This window comes from Zeugodacus cucurbitae, chromosome 3, assembly GCF_028554725.1.
Source record: "Zeugodacus cucurbitae isolate PBARC_wt_2022May chromosome 3, idZeuCucr1.2, whole genome shotgun sequence".
NCBI lineage: Eukaryota > Metazoa > Arthropoda > Insecta > Diptera > Tephritidae > Zeugodacus > Zeugodacus cucurbitae.
Genome location: NC_071668.1, coordinates 57,263,656 through 57,280,513, shown reverse-complemented (window position 1 = coordinate 57,280,513; position 16,858 = coordinate 57,263,656). Strand labels below are relative to the sequence as shown.

The 16,858-nt window shown below is 29.8% G+C and overlaps 1 protein-coding gene across 3 annotated transcripts in view; it reads left to right on the top strand.

Moving 5' to 3' along the window:
* Positions 1-16,858, top strand: part of LOC105217323 (uncharacterized) — a 111,460-nt gene that overhangs the window by 79,296 nt on the left and 15,306 nt on the right. The window contains exon 1 of one of the 3 annotated variants that reach the window (XM_029043511.2): positions 11,478-11,528. The exons of the other annotated variants lie outside the window; for them this stretch is intronic. Within the exon in view, the coding sequence (XP_028899344.2) occupies positions 11,493-11,528 (36 nt within the window). The 5' untranslated portion in view covers positions 11,478-11,492. Of the gene's footprint in view, positions 1-11,477; positions 11,529-16,858 lie in introns of those variants that run through there. 3 annotated transcript variants of the gene reach the window in all.

Below are 16,858 nucleotides of genomic sequence, written 5' to 3'. Positions count from 1 at the left end.
TGGCAAGCATAAGAGTACAGACATACATACGCACGATTATTTGCTCAAAGTATTTAAATTACATTTGGCTAACCATTCATCATTGCAGTTGCAGTCGAATATATTCTATGCATTAATTTGTAGTGTGTGTGTGTGCAAGTCAAGGCCTTGCCACATGTAATTGCAGGTACGCATGCAGTGCCGCTGCGTCCAAGGATGCCTCCAATAGGCAAAAAATGTTGCATTTAAAGTGTTTGCTTGTGTAGTTGTATCAGATACGTATGAATGTCTTCAATTTTTTTCAGCATTTTCCTTTCCACATTTTCTATGGCTTCACAATCTTCTTGCGCTCTTGTGTAAAAACATATGTTTGTGTGTGTTTGTAAGTGATTTGTTTGTCAAGGTCTTTCCCTTTGCTACATTTGTGGAAATGTTTTTTTTTTCGTGTGTACATATGTATGCAATCTTGTAGGTAGTCTTCTGAAATGTATTTACACATGCCGCATGCTCTCAAGGGCGTGGGAACTTCTTATAACAACACATAGCTTATGTTGCAATTCTTTGGCTGCCTTGGCGCTCCCAGTGCGGAAGTATTGAGCTGAGATAGTTACACCCTGTTACTCACTGTATATGGTTTTAGAATGTAATATGAATAAGTGCTTCGCTTGATTATCGATCTCTTGTATGATTTATTACTACTTTACATACATATGCACACATTTATTTAATACCTTTCAGTATAAAATGCGCCATTTACATATAAAGGTTTCTTGTTCACTTGTTATACATTTGTTCTCTGGCCTAACTGAGACGTTTTCTTTACTCATGCGACACTTGAAACTGTCAATTTTATGGTGTTAAATATTTTAATATGCCACCTGAACATGCGGACCTCCCACAAGATTTAAGTACACTCATTCAGTAATCATCTGCGTTCCGTTCGTCTCTTAGTAGACCGCAGTCTGTGTATTGAACTTGCCACTGTCGCCAAGAAAGCGCAACCTTGTTGGAATTATCTTTACTTTTTTCGGATCTTTCTTATTCGGGAAGCGACTCTACTATTCAATGAAACGTGGGTTGAAGATCCAAGACTTATATACAGTTGGATTTCAAAGAAAAAACTTCATATCATCAATCAAACAGCTATTCGAAAACGGCTTAAAGTTTGTAGAGTTCCAAATCCGTAAATTCGTTTAACTCTTGGCAGGCAATCCCAAACAATCGACTGAATTTTTAGGTTAGAAAAATTTAATCCGCTATTCGAATGCGATTTAAGATTTTGAGAACCTTTAACCTTTACAAGGAAACCTCCGTCAAGTAACTAGCAAATATAAAATTTCCAATAGTATGGACTTTCCGGCTTAAGTAACTCTTGTCGTTATCTCCATTAGCTATAACCCTTCAAAGCCTTTTTGTCTTCATAGAGTGAAATATATATACTCAAGGCTTCAAATTTGTCTATACCGGTACTGAAGTGTGAGTTTGAACTCCGAAAGCCATCCTTGTCTAAATATTTATTACCAGGTTAAGGTTGACAGTAAACAGTCCTTGGCCGGATGAACATCCGGAATCTTTCCGATTACGTAGATCTGTCTGTAGCTGGAACGGATTGAAATGAATAATTTGGGCGAGCGAACCTACTGGTTTTGAACGGCTGAAGGATTGCAAACTCGACCTCCAAGTTTGAACTTCTTCATACAAGTTTGTGTGGTTCAAAGTAATTCGAAATATTGAAGCTCGAGGATCTTAAGAATCTTTCGCTGAATCTATTTAGCGCATTCCTGATTCCTGATCAAAACAACAAAATGACAAACTCACCTAATTTCTAGAAGGACCTCGCAGTCTCGCAGAAAGTTCTTGTCTAAAGTCCACATTACTACGCCAAGCAACATCGATTCGGAAATTATTTTTGCTGTCATTGTCTACAAATTGTGAAGCAGAAGAGAGATTTCGATCCGATAGAGTAAAATCTTAGATTGGTAAAGAACCAACAGTTCTGGGAAACTCCTAATCTAACATTTTAATAGTTATATGGATTGCAGAAGTATTGAAGACACCGCCTTTCGATGTGAGGAAATATATTTTGTCGCGATTTACTATACTATTTATCAAACTATCAGGAAACCCCTTGATTTTTCTACAGTTGTCTCTAAGTTAGGTCCACTTTTAACCCCACTTGCGGTCGTGAATAGGAAAACTTATATATAATTACTTTCGTCACGCATAACTTCCTCCTTGACCGCCTAATATAATAATTTCCCCAAGCAAATTAACTGAATTGCATTCAAGAATGAAGCATGATTCATGCGTTGCATTCAAATTTAATTTTTGAAGAATTTTGCGCTACTGCAATTTTAGCGAATAATTACAGTTTGTCGCCAACTGCGTAATTCACATGCACTAAAGGCGTGAGTACCAACCAACTACCCGCTTAAATAATTAATGCAACATGAACTCCATTATGTACACGCCCTGATGAAGGAGCGTGTGCTAGAAAAGTATATAAATTTACTTACATACATTCATACATATATATCTGCTTGATACCACATGCAGTGCAAATGCTAAAAGCAAAAATAATAGAGTTGCCATATAAACAAGCAGCTGGCGGCCGACCAAGCGTAGTATAATATAAATATTTAATCACTTTCATGCATTTACGACGATTGTTGCTGACATTCTGTCACCGTTGTATGGGTAAAATGCAGTTATTTTGCATACACACACACATCCGCACGCATATTTGCATAAGAAAACATTTACATATGCATGTTTGCGTGTGTACATAATTGTAGCTCTTCTAGTAGTTGCCAGTAAAGTTAAATAATAATAAAATCAACAACAACACTTTTCTGCACATTCTGCAAAAACAACTGTTGTAAAAAAGTGCAATTTACTTGGGGGACACTAATTGCCAGCACTTAACAGTATATGTATGGGCTGTTCTTATACCAAGTAGTGTAACAGGTTCGAAGCTAGTCACTGCTAGCTAGTGTTGGACTAGTCGTTTTCGGTGTACTCTCAATTGTTTATGCTGGCTTCATAATAAATATTTTTATTTGAATTTAGTATTAGCAGTCTTTGATTCTTTCAAATGTGGATTGTGGTGAATCGAACAAACAACTGGTATAAATATATAAAACTGGTGTAAGGAAATACATATATGAAGAAGAGCAAGCGATTATGTCTATGCTATCTTATTTTGAAGTCAATCATTTCTCATGCAATTTTTTTTTTAAGAAAGAAGAGTTCTAACATGTTGTCAAAAGAAGGGAAGTGGCAAATCGAAGACGATTTTCTTACCTAGTTTGAAACGACATTAATTAGTATAGAATTAGACCATTTTCATTTAAGTAGAAAGAGATTTGAATGACATATGTATATTCCCTCTGAGTTTTCTTGGACTTGGATTAACCTCCTGAATCGACTTTCAACTTTTATTTCTTAAAAAAAATAAAAATCAGTTCGAGTGGAGTTTTAAAAGCCTTCAAAAATTGAAATGTTCAAATATCTAACAGGAGTACCAATAAGGTAAAATTGACTCCCACTTCAATCCAAATTTTGTGCAGGCTCCACCCTAAGTTAATAGCGTTCAACTGACTACCCCACGGAGTATTGCATATAAAGTATATATATATAGATTTGACCATTTACCTTGAACACAGGGATCATATTTCACAAATACTTCACAATTCCCTTCAAGTTGTTTTAGACCTCTAGAGATTTATCTGACAAGATCTATATTTTAGCATTCGAGACAAACTCACTTTGGGACTACGTGACGGTACTCCATCAGGCATCGCTAAGGACCATAACAGGTCTATTCATAGCCTACTGGCCTATCAGCCTAACCAAATCTAAACTATATTTTCGAACTATTGCCTATCAATGTTTAACTTATATCCAAATTTATTTTCCAAACAATAAGAAGAATGTTATGATGCGAGTTAAATTTTCGAAGATAATTCAATCGATTGATATACTACTATTTTTTATAATATATATAATATATATATAATATAATATATATATTAATTTAATATTAATAATATAATATTATATAATATATATATTCTATAGCTACTAGGACACTAAAAATACTAAGTTCTAAAAATACGAAACATTTGTTTAAAGTCAGTCTAAAACAATATTTATTGCGAACCTGTCTAAATAAGAAAGGTATTCATCCTATAAACCTAACCCTGCAAACCGATTTAAGCATAGTCACTAGAAACATTATTCTCTTTCCTCAATCTTTAACTGTTTGACCTCACTATGATATAGTACTTCGGTCTCGCAAGTTAGTGAGAAACATCTAAGGACAGTCACCAATATTCGCTACTGGGTAAACAAATCAAAAAGACTAGTGACGTCTTCGGAAACTCTTTAATATAAAAACTATGTGTGTATATGCAAATACTTGTCTCCCTGCCTAGGTACTCATGTACTTAATATAACTAGAATTTACGTATGTATATGTGTAGCCACACCCGCCAACCGCTTGGGAGTCACTTAGCAACTTGTTTCTTTGCGCTAAGTTTTGCGCTAAACGAGCAACATTCTTACAGCTGTGAATTCTGATTTCCTTTTTGTTGTTGTTGTGATATTTTTATGCCTTCACTCAAGTGCCCAGCTGTAACTGCTTGATTGTGAGAATTGTGTCAGGTGAATGTGCTTTGTAGAAATTTTATATTCATTTATTTTTTTTTCCATAGCCTGGAGCCAGAGTTCAATGCACCAACAGCTTGATTAGTGTAGCTTCTGCAAAAGTTTATTTATTTTATTTTTGGTGAGTTTGCATAGTTGGGTGTAGGGGGGTATAAACCGCAAGAGACCAAAGAAAGACTTAGAATTTTTGTTTTTTAATATTTAATTACAATTTTTAAAGTACTTTTCTAAATATTTTTAGTTTAAAAAATATAGAAAAAAATAATTATAATAATTATATTTTATATGAAGAAATTAGATAAATTTAAATTTTTGTAAACATAAATTTTTCTAAATTAATTTGTAATTAAAATTTTTATTTTTAATAGAAAAAAATATTTCTTTATTATTTAATTTATTTTGTTCTCATTTTTTATCATCCATTAACCCATTTCCAAGCACATTGCATTAGCTTTCGCTAGAATTTTCGCTTTTAATTACATTTTGTGTAACCAAAAGCCTTTAAGAGTTGCCACTTTGTAAGGGGAGAGGGCAACTTTACCAAATATGCAAACATACTCAGTGATGAACCGGTATTTTGCAAGTACCTTGCAAGAAGTTGAACGACTTGGCTGCTTGTGCTGTTGCAAATGTTGTAAATTAGAACTGAAGTTGGTGCAAGCGCAGTGTCATATTAATTGCCATATCGTAATTTGATGATGTACAGGAGTATTCGTGTGTGTGAATACTCTATTTTTGAGTATTGCTACTGAAATAGTTTATATTCATATTTTGTTGCCATGGCGCATAATTTATGATCGAGTTATTTTTGTTATACTTCCCAAAAGGGGCAATAAATGTGCCAATATGAATGAATTACATTATTTCCTAACAGTTCATGAATGGCCGTAAACTCTAGTGTTTAAATAACGCCCAACTAAATATACTAGCTGATAAATAAGTATTTATTGAATAACAACTCACGAATACCGTTTGAAGGCTTTGGTTATAATTACTTCATGATCAAAGAACAACTTTTTATTGGTTGTTGGTTTATTAAATTTCTGTGGACCAATACACAAATAGTAGTGGCGATAATCTATAAAAGTTTAAATATATATTGCTAAGAATGTGGTATAAACATTTTTCCGCAAAACTTGCAGAGAGAGAGTTCTCCGAGAAACTATATCTAATCCATCTATAACATAAAAATTCACTTTGGCTCAAGTCAGACGACAATATTTCAAGCAGATGGGCTAGTGGTTATGGCTCGGTTTTGAGTCCATGAGTTGATGAATTTGAAGAGACCGAAGCATAAAAAGTTTCAGAGCAGCAACCTTCTTCTTCTTGGATAGCTGTCAAAATACAACTTTAAGACATAATAAGTTTTATAGACATAGTTTGTATGTAATCAGAAACAGATGGAAACAATGAGAAACCCATGACAGCACTCTAGTGAACTAACCAAGTTCTACGAAAGCTTTTGATGTTGGTTTTGGTTTTATCAGCCCTATCCATAATGTAAAAATTGTTTTCTAGAGGTTATTGTCAATACAGCAAGAGAAAATAAATTTAGTAAAGTTGAATTTAGTAAAGTTACGTTTATAGGTTAAGTCTAAAAAATTCTATGAATATAGAAAAATTCGAATGAATGAATAACTTTTTGATATTCTCTAATCAATACTTCATCGATATTGTAGACCAAATTTCGTACTTAAAGTGTTCATATGTAAATTAAATTAATTACCAATATCATAATTCCAATGAACTCATTACAGTTCAATTCACTCTCTCATCATCCGTGAATTATGTCAATTACACGTGAATGACTTTGAATTTACTTATTGAAACTAAATCAGAAGTGAAAGCGTACAACTTTGATAGGCAGTGTGATGACTGTGATGTAAAATAACGATGAAATCTGAAATGTAAATTTAAAGTAATCAATAAGCTAATTTAAATTACACATGAGCACTTACATTAATCCGTAGACATCCAGCTGTTGGGCATTGTAAGTCTTTCGGCTCCAAGTAACTTTACAAATTATTTGTATTTGTAGGTGGTTTATATTTGAGTGAATGTAAATAAGTGCCCCTGTAGAAAAAGGTAAACGGATTACTAGTTAATGACTATAAGATTATTACTTAAATGCTATATGATAGTAATACAGTTCTTTGCTTGTCATTTAGCTGATTTTAACTTCATATTTGAGGTGTTTCTTGGCAGATTATCTAATACTGGGAACTGAATGTCGCTTAGATATTTATTAGATGTAATTATAATGCGAAAATTCACTCGAATATATGACGATTTTCTTACACACGACCTGTTCATCATAGAGAACTCGAACAACTCATATAAAAATTTTGTATCTAAAAGGCACTAAAATACATTTATTTAAACCAACTCGTTGATGGAACCGACTTTTTCACAGTCAGAGCGTGGAGTTGCTCAATTATAGCTGTGTGAGATTTAAAGAATTCTGGGTTCACCGAAAAATAGTCGACAAAAAGTTTATCCAAATTAATGCAGATCGGTATATTTATCCAAATCAACAGATACACAGGCCTTAGCTCTGTATTGTATAAAAGTGTTTGTTATCATTCGCTTTCCATTTTCGAGGGATTTTACGTTATTCCATTTATAGTTCTTTTAATATGGTTTCGCGAGAAAAAACTAAATAAATGAGACAGTCTTTGTTTACCAATATTTTTGCAAACTAGGCTTTTTCAATTGATCCCATTTCTACTCGATTTGTTTTAACTCTATTGTCCAAAAAGATGAGTGAGAAATTAGCAACAAACTGAACTAATTAAATTCAGTCTAAGGTAGTACGCGGATACCTTAAATACTTGCTATTGTATCTCTTTTCAATTATACCAGCTTAGTACATTTATACCATTTGCTTGTTCGATTCGCTACTCAGCAACGATTGGTGAATCGAAGACTGATTTTGAAACTTCCGAAGCATTTTCAATTTTCAATTAGCCATTTCGTTAAAACTGATCCTACAGGGTGCTCTACTAATAAATATATACAAAAACATACCTATGGTATTATACGAAATTTTCGTTTCACACCAAAAATGAAGGTCAAGTGCGTCATGTTGCTTGGCTTTTGTGTATTGTTTTCTGCAATCACACGTTCATACGTACAATTGTATATTTATACTTACATACATACTCGTATATATGAAAGTATATAGAAATGTAGTAGTTGTATATGGAGTGTTGTGCGCCCTTTGTCGGTACTTATTTGATTTGGGTGTGTATAGTGGCATTTTAGCATTGTGGCAGGTAGTCATATGTAGAATTGTATTTATGTCAGTACGTATGTTTGTATGGGGACTTGTGTATATGGTTAACGAATAAATTGGTTCACATTCTCTCTGAAATAAAGGACTTTTGTAGACACCAATTGGTTGCGGAACTAGCACTTATACAGTGATATCTACGCTTTGTTTTAATAGTAATATATGTGTCTGTATGTAAATATCTAAGAAATTGAAAGCGGATATAAAGTAAAGTAATTAAATGGAGTACTGTGAATATATCGAAAAGGTTGAAATATATTTGGCCAAGAGTTTAGGTCTTAAGTAGATACATACATATATATCTATATTATATATAAATGGTTGTAAAAATCAATAAACAGTCATTGCAAAAAATTTTAGTAATTTTATCATATGCCTTATCTGTGGCAACATATCAAAATAACTTAAATCGACTTGAGTGAATATTAACAATTTAAGTTATGTTGATAAAATTATTCGAGACTCGAAGTTGAGTTTTCATTCCAAGCATAATTCATTTATATTGCCTAAATATTGATAAAAAATATGCTCCAATTTGGACTAAAGAAAAATTATCTTTCCTAGTTTCAATCGACTTCATCTATTTTAAATTTTTTTCTCAGCGAAATATATGAATATGTATTTATTTATATATATGTATCTCTACAAATACTTTTTATCACATCAATTTTATCTCTTGCATATATACTTTGTATTGCAATAAGTGCTTATAAAATATTTATTTCTGAGGTGCAATACGACGACACTCAGTAATGATGTGAGTAAACAGGTCTCAAAAAAAGGCAGCCAAATATGGCAGCTTGTTAGACAGCAAAAACAAAAAATAAAAACCAAGCGTAAATGTTGTGGCAAAAATGTATAAAATACTTAAGTGAAATTGTTTTTGTTGGAAATAATTGCATTCGATTAATATGCGGTAAAGTGCTTGCTGCAATTGTCAATCGAACGACATAAATGGCTGGGCCGGCACTAATATGGTTAAAGATATTTCGAGATGTTGGGAGGCGGCCAGACAACGAGCGAGATTTATACATATTTTTGTGAAAAATTATTCAACAAAAAAGCAATTATTTAATACAACAATATATTAATTTTCGCAATTGGGAAGGGAAAATACTTTGTGTAATTGTCGTCGTAGTTTTGAGTATTAAAATTAAAATTAAAATTAAAATTAAAATTAAAATTAAAATTAAAATTAAAATTAAAATTAAAATTAAAATTAAAATTAAAATTAAAATTAAAATTAAAATTAAAATTAAAATTAAAATTAAAATTAAAATTAAAATTAAAATTAAAATTAAAATTGAAATTGAAATTGAAATTGAAATTGAAATTGAAATTAAAATTAAAATTAAAATTAAAATTAAAATTAAAATTAAAATTAAAATTAAAATTAAAATTAAAATTAAAATTAAAATTAAAATTAAAATTAAAATTAAAATTAAAATTAAAATTAAAATTAAAATTAAAATTAAAATTAAAATTAAAATTAAAATTAAAATTAAAATTAAAATTAAAATTAAAATTAAAATTAAAATTAAAATTAAAATTAAAATTAAAATTAAAATTAAAATTAAAATTAAAATTAAAATTAAAATTAAAATTAAAATTAAAATTAAAATTAAAATTAAAATTAAAATTAAAATTAAAATTAAAATTAAAATTAAAAATAAAATTAAAATTAAAATTAAAATTAAAACAAGAGAATATTTCTGATATGTTATATATTATACATCAAAACCAAGCATCTAAATATAGGAATTATAGTTTTTTTACAGTTTTTTATATTTTCGTTTTACTGTACAATAATAGGTTATTTAAAGACTGTTAAGGATTATAGCCTAAATTCATAAAATTTTCATTCAAGTACCATATCCTACAATTTCCTGGACAATTTTGTCTAACATGGCATATGTGTGTACGTATGTACATATATATTTATATAGAGAAACATTTGAAAATCATATTTCATATTTTTGCAACATTTGACTCACATATGTTTTTAACTAAAATATTGCTGATGCTATTTGGCATATGTGCTAGAACGTGGGTGTTCATTTGACACAACAACATGCGTATTGAAGATTTTTTATTATCCATAGATGTTGCCATAAAATTTTGGCGTAGTCAAGAAATGCCACTTTGTCTGGCGAAATACGTCAATATTGTTGTTTTTTTTAATACACAAATACATATGTGCATATGTGTTTTTATAGTTATTGTCGTATTGCCTTTTAAGTGATTACTACTTCCGGCAGACACATGTGCGCCACGCACGCACACTTAGCAACATATGTGCGTATATGTGAAGCACATACATTTAGGCAGCTGTAGAGCTGTTTACATGTGTTGCGGAGTGCCTTCAAGCTTGTTACCTGCAGCTCATCTTCACTAGTAAGGTTTCGAAGTGACCATATTGGAAGTAGAAGAATTTGACTTGAAGATACATTGAGTTTTATTTGTGATTTTACTTTCAAGGCGACTGGTTGTTGGCGTTTAAGCGGCAGCTGAAGTGAATTAGAAGGAATTCAATAAATGTTTGTGTAGTGAAATTGGAAGTGATTGGTATGAGAAGTTGAAGATGACTGAAATTTGAGTTAAAAAAATTAAGTGCAAGAGTGAGCAAGTTTTGAAATGCAAAAAATTATTAAAAAAATAAATAATATTATTAAAACATATAAAAATAAAAATAACAGTAAATTTAATATTATATTTAAATACGAAATAAAAAATTCCGAAATTGAAAATTTTAATTAAACTTTTTTATTAAAACAAAAATTTACGTCAATGACATTTAAAAAATATTTTTTTTGAAAAAAAAAATTCCAAAAATTAAAACTGATTTTGTTTATTTATAAAGTGCACAGTAAACAATAAATATTATTAAAAAATAAATAATTGAAAATTTTAAGAAAATTTGAAAAACATTTACATTATATTACAAAAACATAAATATTTATTTAAAATAAACACCAACACGAGCATCTTGTTCATTTCCAATTGTGTCTAATTTATTTGCACATGCAAAAAAAAATCAAGAACACCAACAAAAACTATACACCAATAAATTCAAACAATTAAAAATAATTACATTTACATAAACAAAAGTTTTACTCGCCGGCCGCGAATTTATCAAATCCCCGCATGCCACGCGCCAATTTGGTTTTTGTTTCACTTACTGTATTTATTTTTTGTGTCAGTTCAATGCCACTGACGTCAATTGCACGCTTGCCAAAAGCAAATTGCTGCTAAACAATTGCTCACTTGCGCCGTTGTTGGCGTGTTTCTGCGCGCTCGGCTTTTGTTTAAAATCGCCAAAATATTTAAATAAATAAATAAAAAGTGCTATGATTTGAAACACTTCCGTTATTTTGGCAAAAGTGTGTAGAAATTTGCAAACAATCAAAAATAATCGGTTGAGTGTCAGTGAAATTCCGAAAAAAGTCGTTAAAGCCGCGAGAAGCAAACGCAATTGCATGTGAATAAAAAGTCGGTGAAGACATTTTTTTGTTTTTGATGTTGTTGAAAACAACGCGCTCGCCGGCAAATAGCTATGGCGCCAAATACTTTTGTCAATCGCTTAGTATCGGTGAGTGTACATACATACATTTATATGTACTTACGAAGGCGAACTCAAAATTATATTATTATTAATATATAATTAATTAAAATATTGTTAATATATAATTTGAAACATGTTCAGGCAATTTCAAAAAAATACATTAGATACCTTAATTATTTCACATATTGACCCTTCTTTGGCTAAATATTTTTAAAAGAAAAAAAAATATATTTCGATCATGAACATTTTTATGATTTTTTTTTTTTATTTATAAATGTACTTATATACACAAAAAAAGTTGGAAAAGTTATTTATTTCCGTTAATATACCTAAAATTAATTTTATATACATATCTATTTTTTTATTTTTTTTTCTAGAAACTTATCAGTTTACTGATTTTATAAATTTGTAGAAATAAATAACTTTAAAAAAATAATTAATTTTTCAATTATTTAAATTAGAAAAAAATATAAATCTGAAGAAAGCCTGAAATTAATAATTTTGAAAATAATAAAAATTATTAGAAATTAGTTGGGTTTTTTTTAGAAATATTATGAGTTTACGTTTAATTATATTTTAAATTCAAAATTAATTATCATTAAATATGGAAAAAATGAAATTTATTCACCAACGAGCAAGCAATATATATTAGGCCAATTGCATCATCCATTTTTGTGATCTTGTTTTTATGTGACTGGTTTTAAAGCAAATAACAAGTTAGATACTGATATTGCTCAATTAGAGATAAGACAAACTCTCCAGAATACCAAAAAGTCACGAAATATATTTCACCACAGATTTGTCTCTATTAGAGACTTGAGACTGCTCGCAGAATACCGGCATTAGTCTTAACCGAATAGAGATGGTAGAACAAGTACTACTTTAATGCAGACCGCTCCGGCTTCACACGGTTTTAAACAAACATTTCAAAAGTTAACACTTATACACACTCTCCAACATATATGTTTGTACTTTTCCGTTTCTAGCGTGGGTGACTAGAATGACTTACAAGACGATTTCCAGTTTCAGATTAGGATTCTCCAACGCGGAGTCTTTTTTATACCCTCACCTGGGAACTATATCCAGAAAGTTGAGATTCTAGTTATAAATATAGTTTATGTTATGTTACTCGGGGTGTAGCTTTCCAATGGTGAAAGAATTTTTGAAATCGGCACAGTAGTATTTGAGTTTATTCATTACAAACATACATACAAAACTTTCCATTTTATAATAGTAGTATAAATAAAATTTAAAGAATTTAAAAATGACTTTAAATGTCTAAAAATATATCCATAATAAATTTTAAAATTTTTTTTATTTATTTCCCACACTTCCAAAATTTTGTTTGCCATTTTTTTATTTTTATCATTTTCAAGCTTTGAGTAAAAAAATTAAAAATAAAAGCGAATACTTTTCTCCTAAAATTTATTCAATTAATTTCGCTTTTATATCGCGAGAACTATAGCAGTTTTTTCTTGGTTTGCACTCTATTTTGCAAATTAAATTCATTTGCTCAAAGTCACGTTTTTTGATAATAAGAAATGGAAATACGCTTTGCACGATTTTTTTGCAAATTGATTGCACAAAAATGCCTTCGATTGTGTATTCAATCGAAAGAGGCGAGTCACTGCAGTTGAATAATTTGAATTCGCAGTAATTGCGGTGCAGCTTTAATCAGTGAAATGCGGAGTAATGAAGGCTGGTGTGAGTGAATTTAAAGAGAAATTTTATAAGAAGAGAAAAGATTAAAATGTTTTTTTTTTGTGAAAATATTATTTCTTTATTTTTGTATAAAAAAATAAAAATGAAAATATTTTTTTCCATATATAAATTTCAATTTTTTATTTTTAATAATTATTTTAATATTAAAAAAGAAATTCCACTTGTTTCACCAAATCAAAAAAAAAAAAATGTCATAAAGAAAATATTCCGTATATTGCATAATTATTTCCAACCCGACTTTTTTGGTATAAATGTGGTATAAGATTTTGTATATGAATACATCATTTTAAATACGTTGATACATTTATACAATATATTTGTATGTACGTGTACATTTGCATGTTGAAATATTCACTAAACGCTCTGTTATAATCACCTAAAAGCATTAAAAGTCATTCAGCTATTGGCAAAAATGCTTAATGATCAGTGAAATTGTCACTACACTACAACAAAAACAAACATAAATTACACTCATTATATATTTCGCTGGTTAATCATTGAGTTTTTGCTGTTGTTGTTTTTATTTCTCTTTGTTTTGTTTTGCAACTGGGGTTAATGCACGTCTAATTTTGGCACCTCTACAAAAAAGTAGAAAAAAAAATTAACAAGAATAAAAATAAATACGAAAGTACATTAGTTTAAATGATCGGTAGTCAACCTAAAATACTTAAAACTTTAATATGTAATAAATTTTTAAAATTTTTACAAAAATGAAAAAAAAAATTTTATATTTTACTTTTTTTACTGAAAATTATTTTTAATTTTTTTTTAAATCTTAAAAATTTTAAAATAATTTAATAATAGTTTATAAATATTTTCCAAATAGTATTTTTCAATTAAAGATTTTAAATTGTAATTAATTTTTTTTAATATTATTTAAAACATTATTTTTATAAATTATTTTATTTTCTATTTTAATATAAACTCATTTATAAGAAATATGGTTAATTAATTATCTTATAATTATAAATTTGTAATCGATTTCATTAATAATATTTTCACAAATATTTATATAATTAAATTTTTTTAGCAAAACTTAAATTAGTGTTTATAACGTTAATAGGTAATTTAGCAAATGAGCATATTTTTCGCATCAATTTCCGATTTGTTATAGCTGTTATTTTATCACAATTTTCAATTTATTAAGCCAATTAGCATATTTAATTTAGTCAATTAGCATTTAATTGAGTCAATTAAGTTTATATCTGAAAAAATAGCCGTTAAGCTTCTAGTTGTTTTGGGTAGTACCTTAATTGACTCAATTAGGAAATTTTTTCGATACTTATTAATGTTAAATGACTAAATTAAATATGCTAATTGACAGATTCCTATTCGCATAATTTGTAATGTACAAGTTATCGTTAATTAGTAAATTTTTCCTATAGTTATTAAATATAATTGACAAAATTAAATATGCTAATTGACCGATTTTTATTCTTTATATAAACTTATTTTCTTAGAGTCGAACGTGATTAATACTGATTCAAAATATACTAAAGGAAAAGAAGTAATGTCTAAGTTCAAAAATTGTCTACATTTAAGAAAATTTCAAGCTCCAAGGCTGTATTACACCATTTAACTCAATTGAGAACCTTTATATTTATATGCTATTGCAATCAAGCGCCTCCCCCAGCTTCCTAAAATAATATACATCGATATATCTACTCATATTTCACCAAAATTCCTATGCTATTAAACACTATAACTAATTTTGTTGAATTCCGAGCTCATTTTCAATCATGCATTGCAACATTGAAACACCTGGCACATATAGATTACATATACCACAAAACCTGTCTTTCTAAGGATAGTAATGCGAATACCTGTAGTCCCAAATATAACTACCTGAAACCTACCAACAATCACTTGTACACTTTTCCACACAAAACATCCAACAATTTATCAATGCGCACCACAAGTTGGAATGAGTAGCATATGTTCTCAACTCTGTTTAAAGGCAGTTGGAAAATAACAGCCAAACAATCGTAATATTTCCGAAAGCAGTGCATTCAAACAGCAAATCCTTCAGTTAATGCTGGCATAATCTCCTGTGGTAAATCATTTCACTCACATCACTTGACACAGCAACCCCCAGCGGGGTCACAGCTGCCACTGATTTTGAACGAACGAATTGCTCTTTTGAATGCCTCAATACCGTCTCATACAAATAATGTACATGCCATTCTTCGGGCACACTGTTGGCCTGCTCATTCATTGTTGTTTTGGTAATAAATGATGATGCTGCCAAATATTTGTTTATGTACTATATCCTACCAACAACAACAATGTGGCACAAATGAAGCGAAATGCGCATTGAATGTATGCGCTTTAGGTAAGTGCTTTTGAATAATGAGCGGACATAAATAAGCAATACTCTCATCAACATTGTTGCTGTGTGTTGCGAAATTGTGGAAATATATGAGTGATGGGGTTGTTGGGGTGAAAACCTAAATTTCACTGCAATTACGTACGAGTATTATTTGGGATTTAGGGGCTTGTATGTGAAGAGATATAAACATATGCCGTGCTTGAGTGGTTAAAGCGCATGTCATACTAAATATTGTTTAAAAACATTAAATTTGAATTATTTAAGAATCCATTAAAATACTTATTGTTTAAGTGGTCTATTGAGTCCATACTTCCCTCGTATTCAAAGTATTTGTATTTGAAGGGGCCGTGGCTTCTATATTAGATCTATCTCTTCTACCATATTATATATCCTCCTGAAAACCTTTTATGCTAAGCCATATTTATAATGACACATTTTACCATCCACAAACAGTGAACCTGCTTCAGTCTTCTCGAAAAATCGTATTTTTGAGATCTAGAAAAGCATACTTTTGTGGTATTGATTTTCTCCAATTTTCATTATAAGTGTGATGAGATTTAATCTCCTTTTAGCGCAAACTTGTCCACCGATTTTAGTTTACTTTCATGGTGGTGTGGTTAAGTTTTAAGTAGTCTTAGAATGGAACTTCTAACGAGACGATATCTCCCTCTAGCCTCTGCAGTGGCCGAACTCGTATTTAGAGAGAAATAGTCCACGAGTTCCAAACAATATATCGGTTACGGTTGACAGAATAAAGATTCCTAACTGATTCTTTTTCGAGACTTCTGTTCAAAAGAAGATCTAGAGTTCTGAACAAAACTTATTACTCCACTTTGTATAAAAAACATCTGACATGTACTTCTAAGGTTTTACGGTATAAGGATTGTAAGTAGAATGGTTTTGTAATTATAAGAAGAATGGTTTTGTTTTAGATTTTCAAAACTTGAGATTGCTCGAAAGTTGTTCTGTAGAGACTTTTGCTAAGCCTAAATGAATCAAGTCTAAGACAACGGTTTGTAACCCGGTTTCCATCATAATACTTCCTAGAAACTATTTTAAAAATTATTTTTTGAGATTTTAGAGATAAGGTAAAATATTTCTGCAAACACGATTTCCTTTTCCTTTTTATTTTAAATATTTGCTGCTAAAAAAATTTTAAATTAATATTTTTCATTCCATATAAAGTCCACACTTATTCCGAACTGCATATATTTTCATCTTACCATTTAAATACTTTTTTATACTCATTTCTTGTTATTAAAATTCGATTTACCCGTACACATTTATAAAATTAAATTGTTGCAAT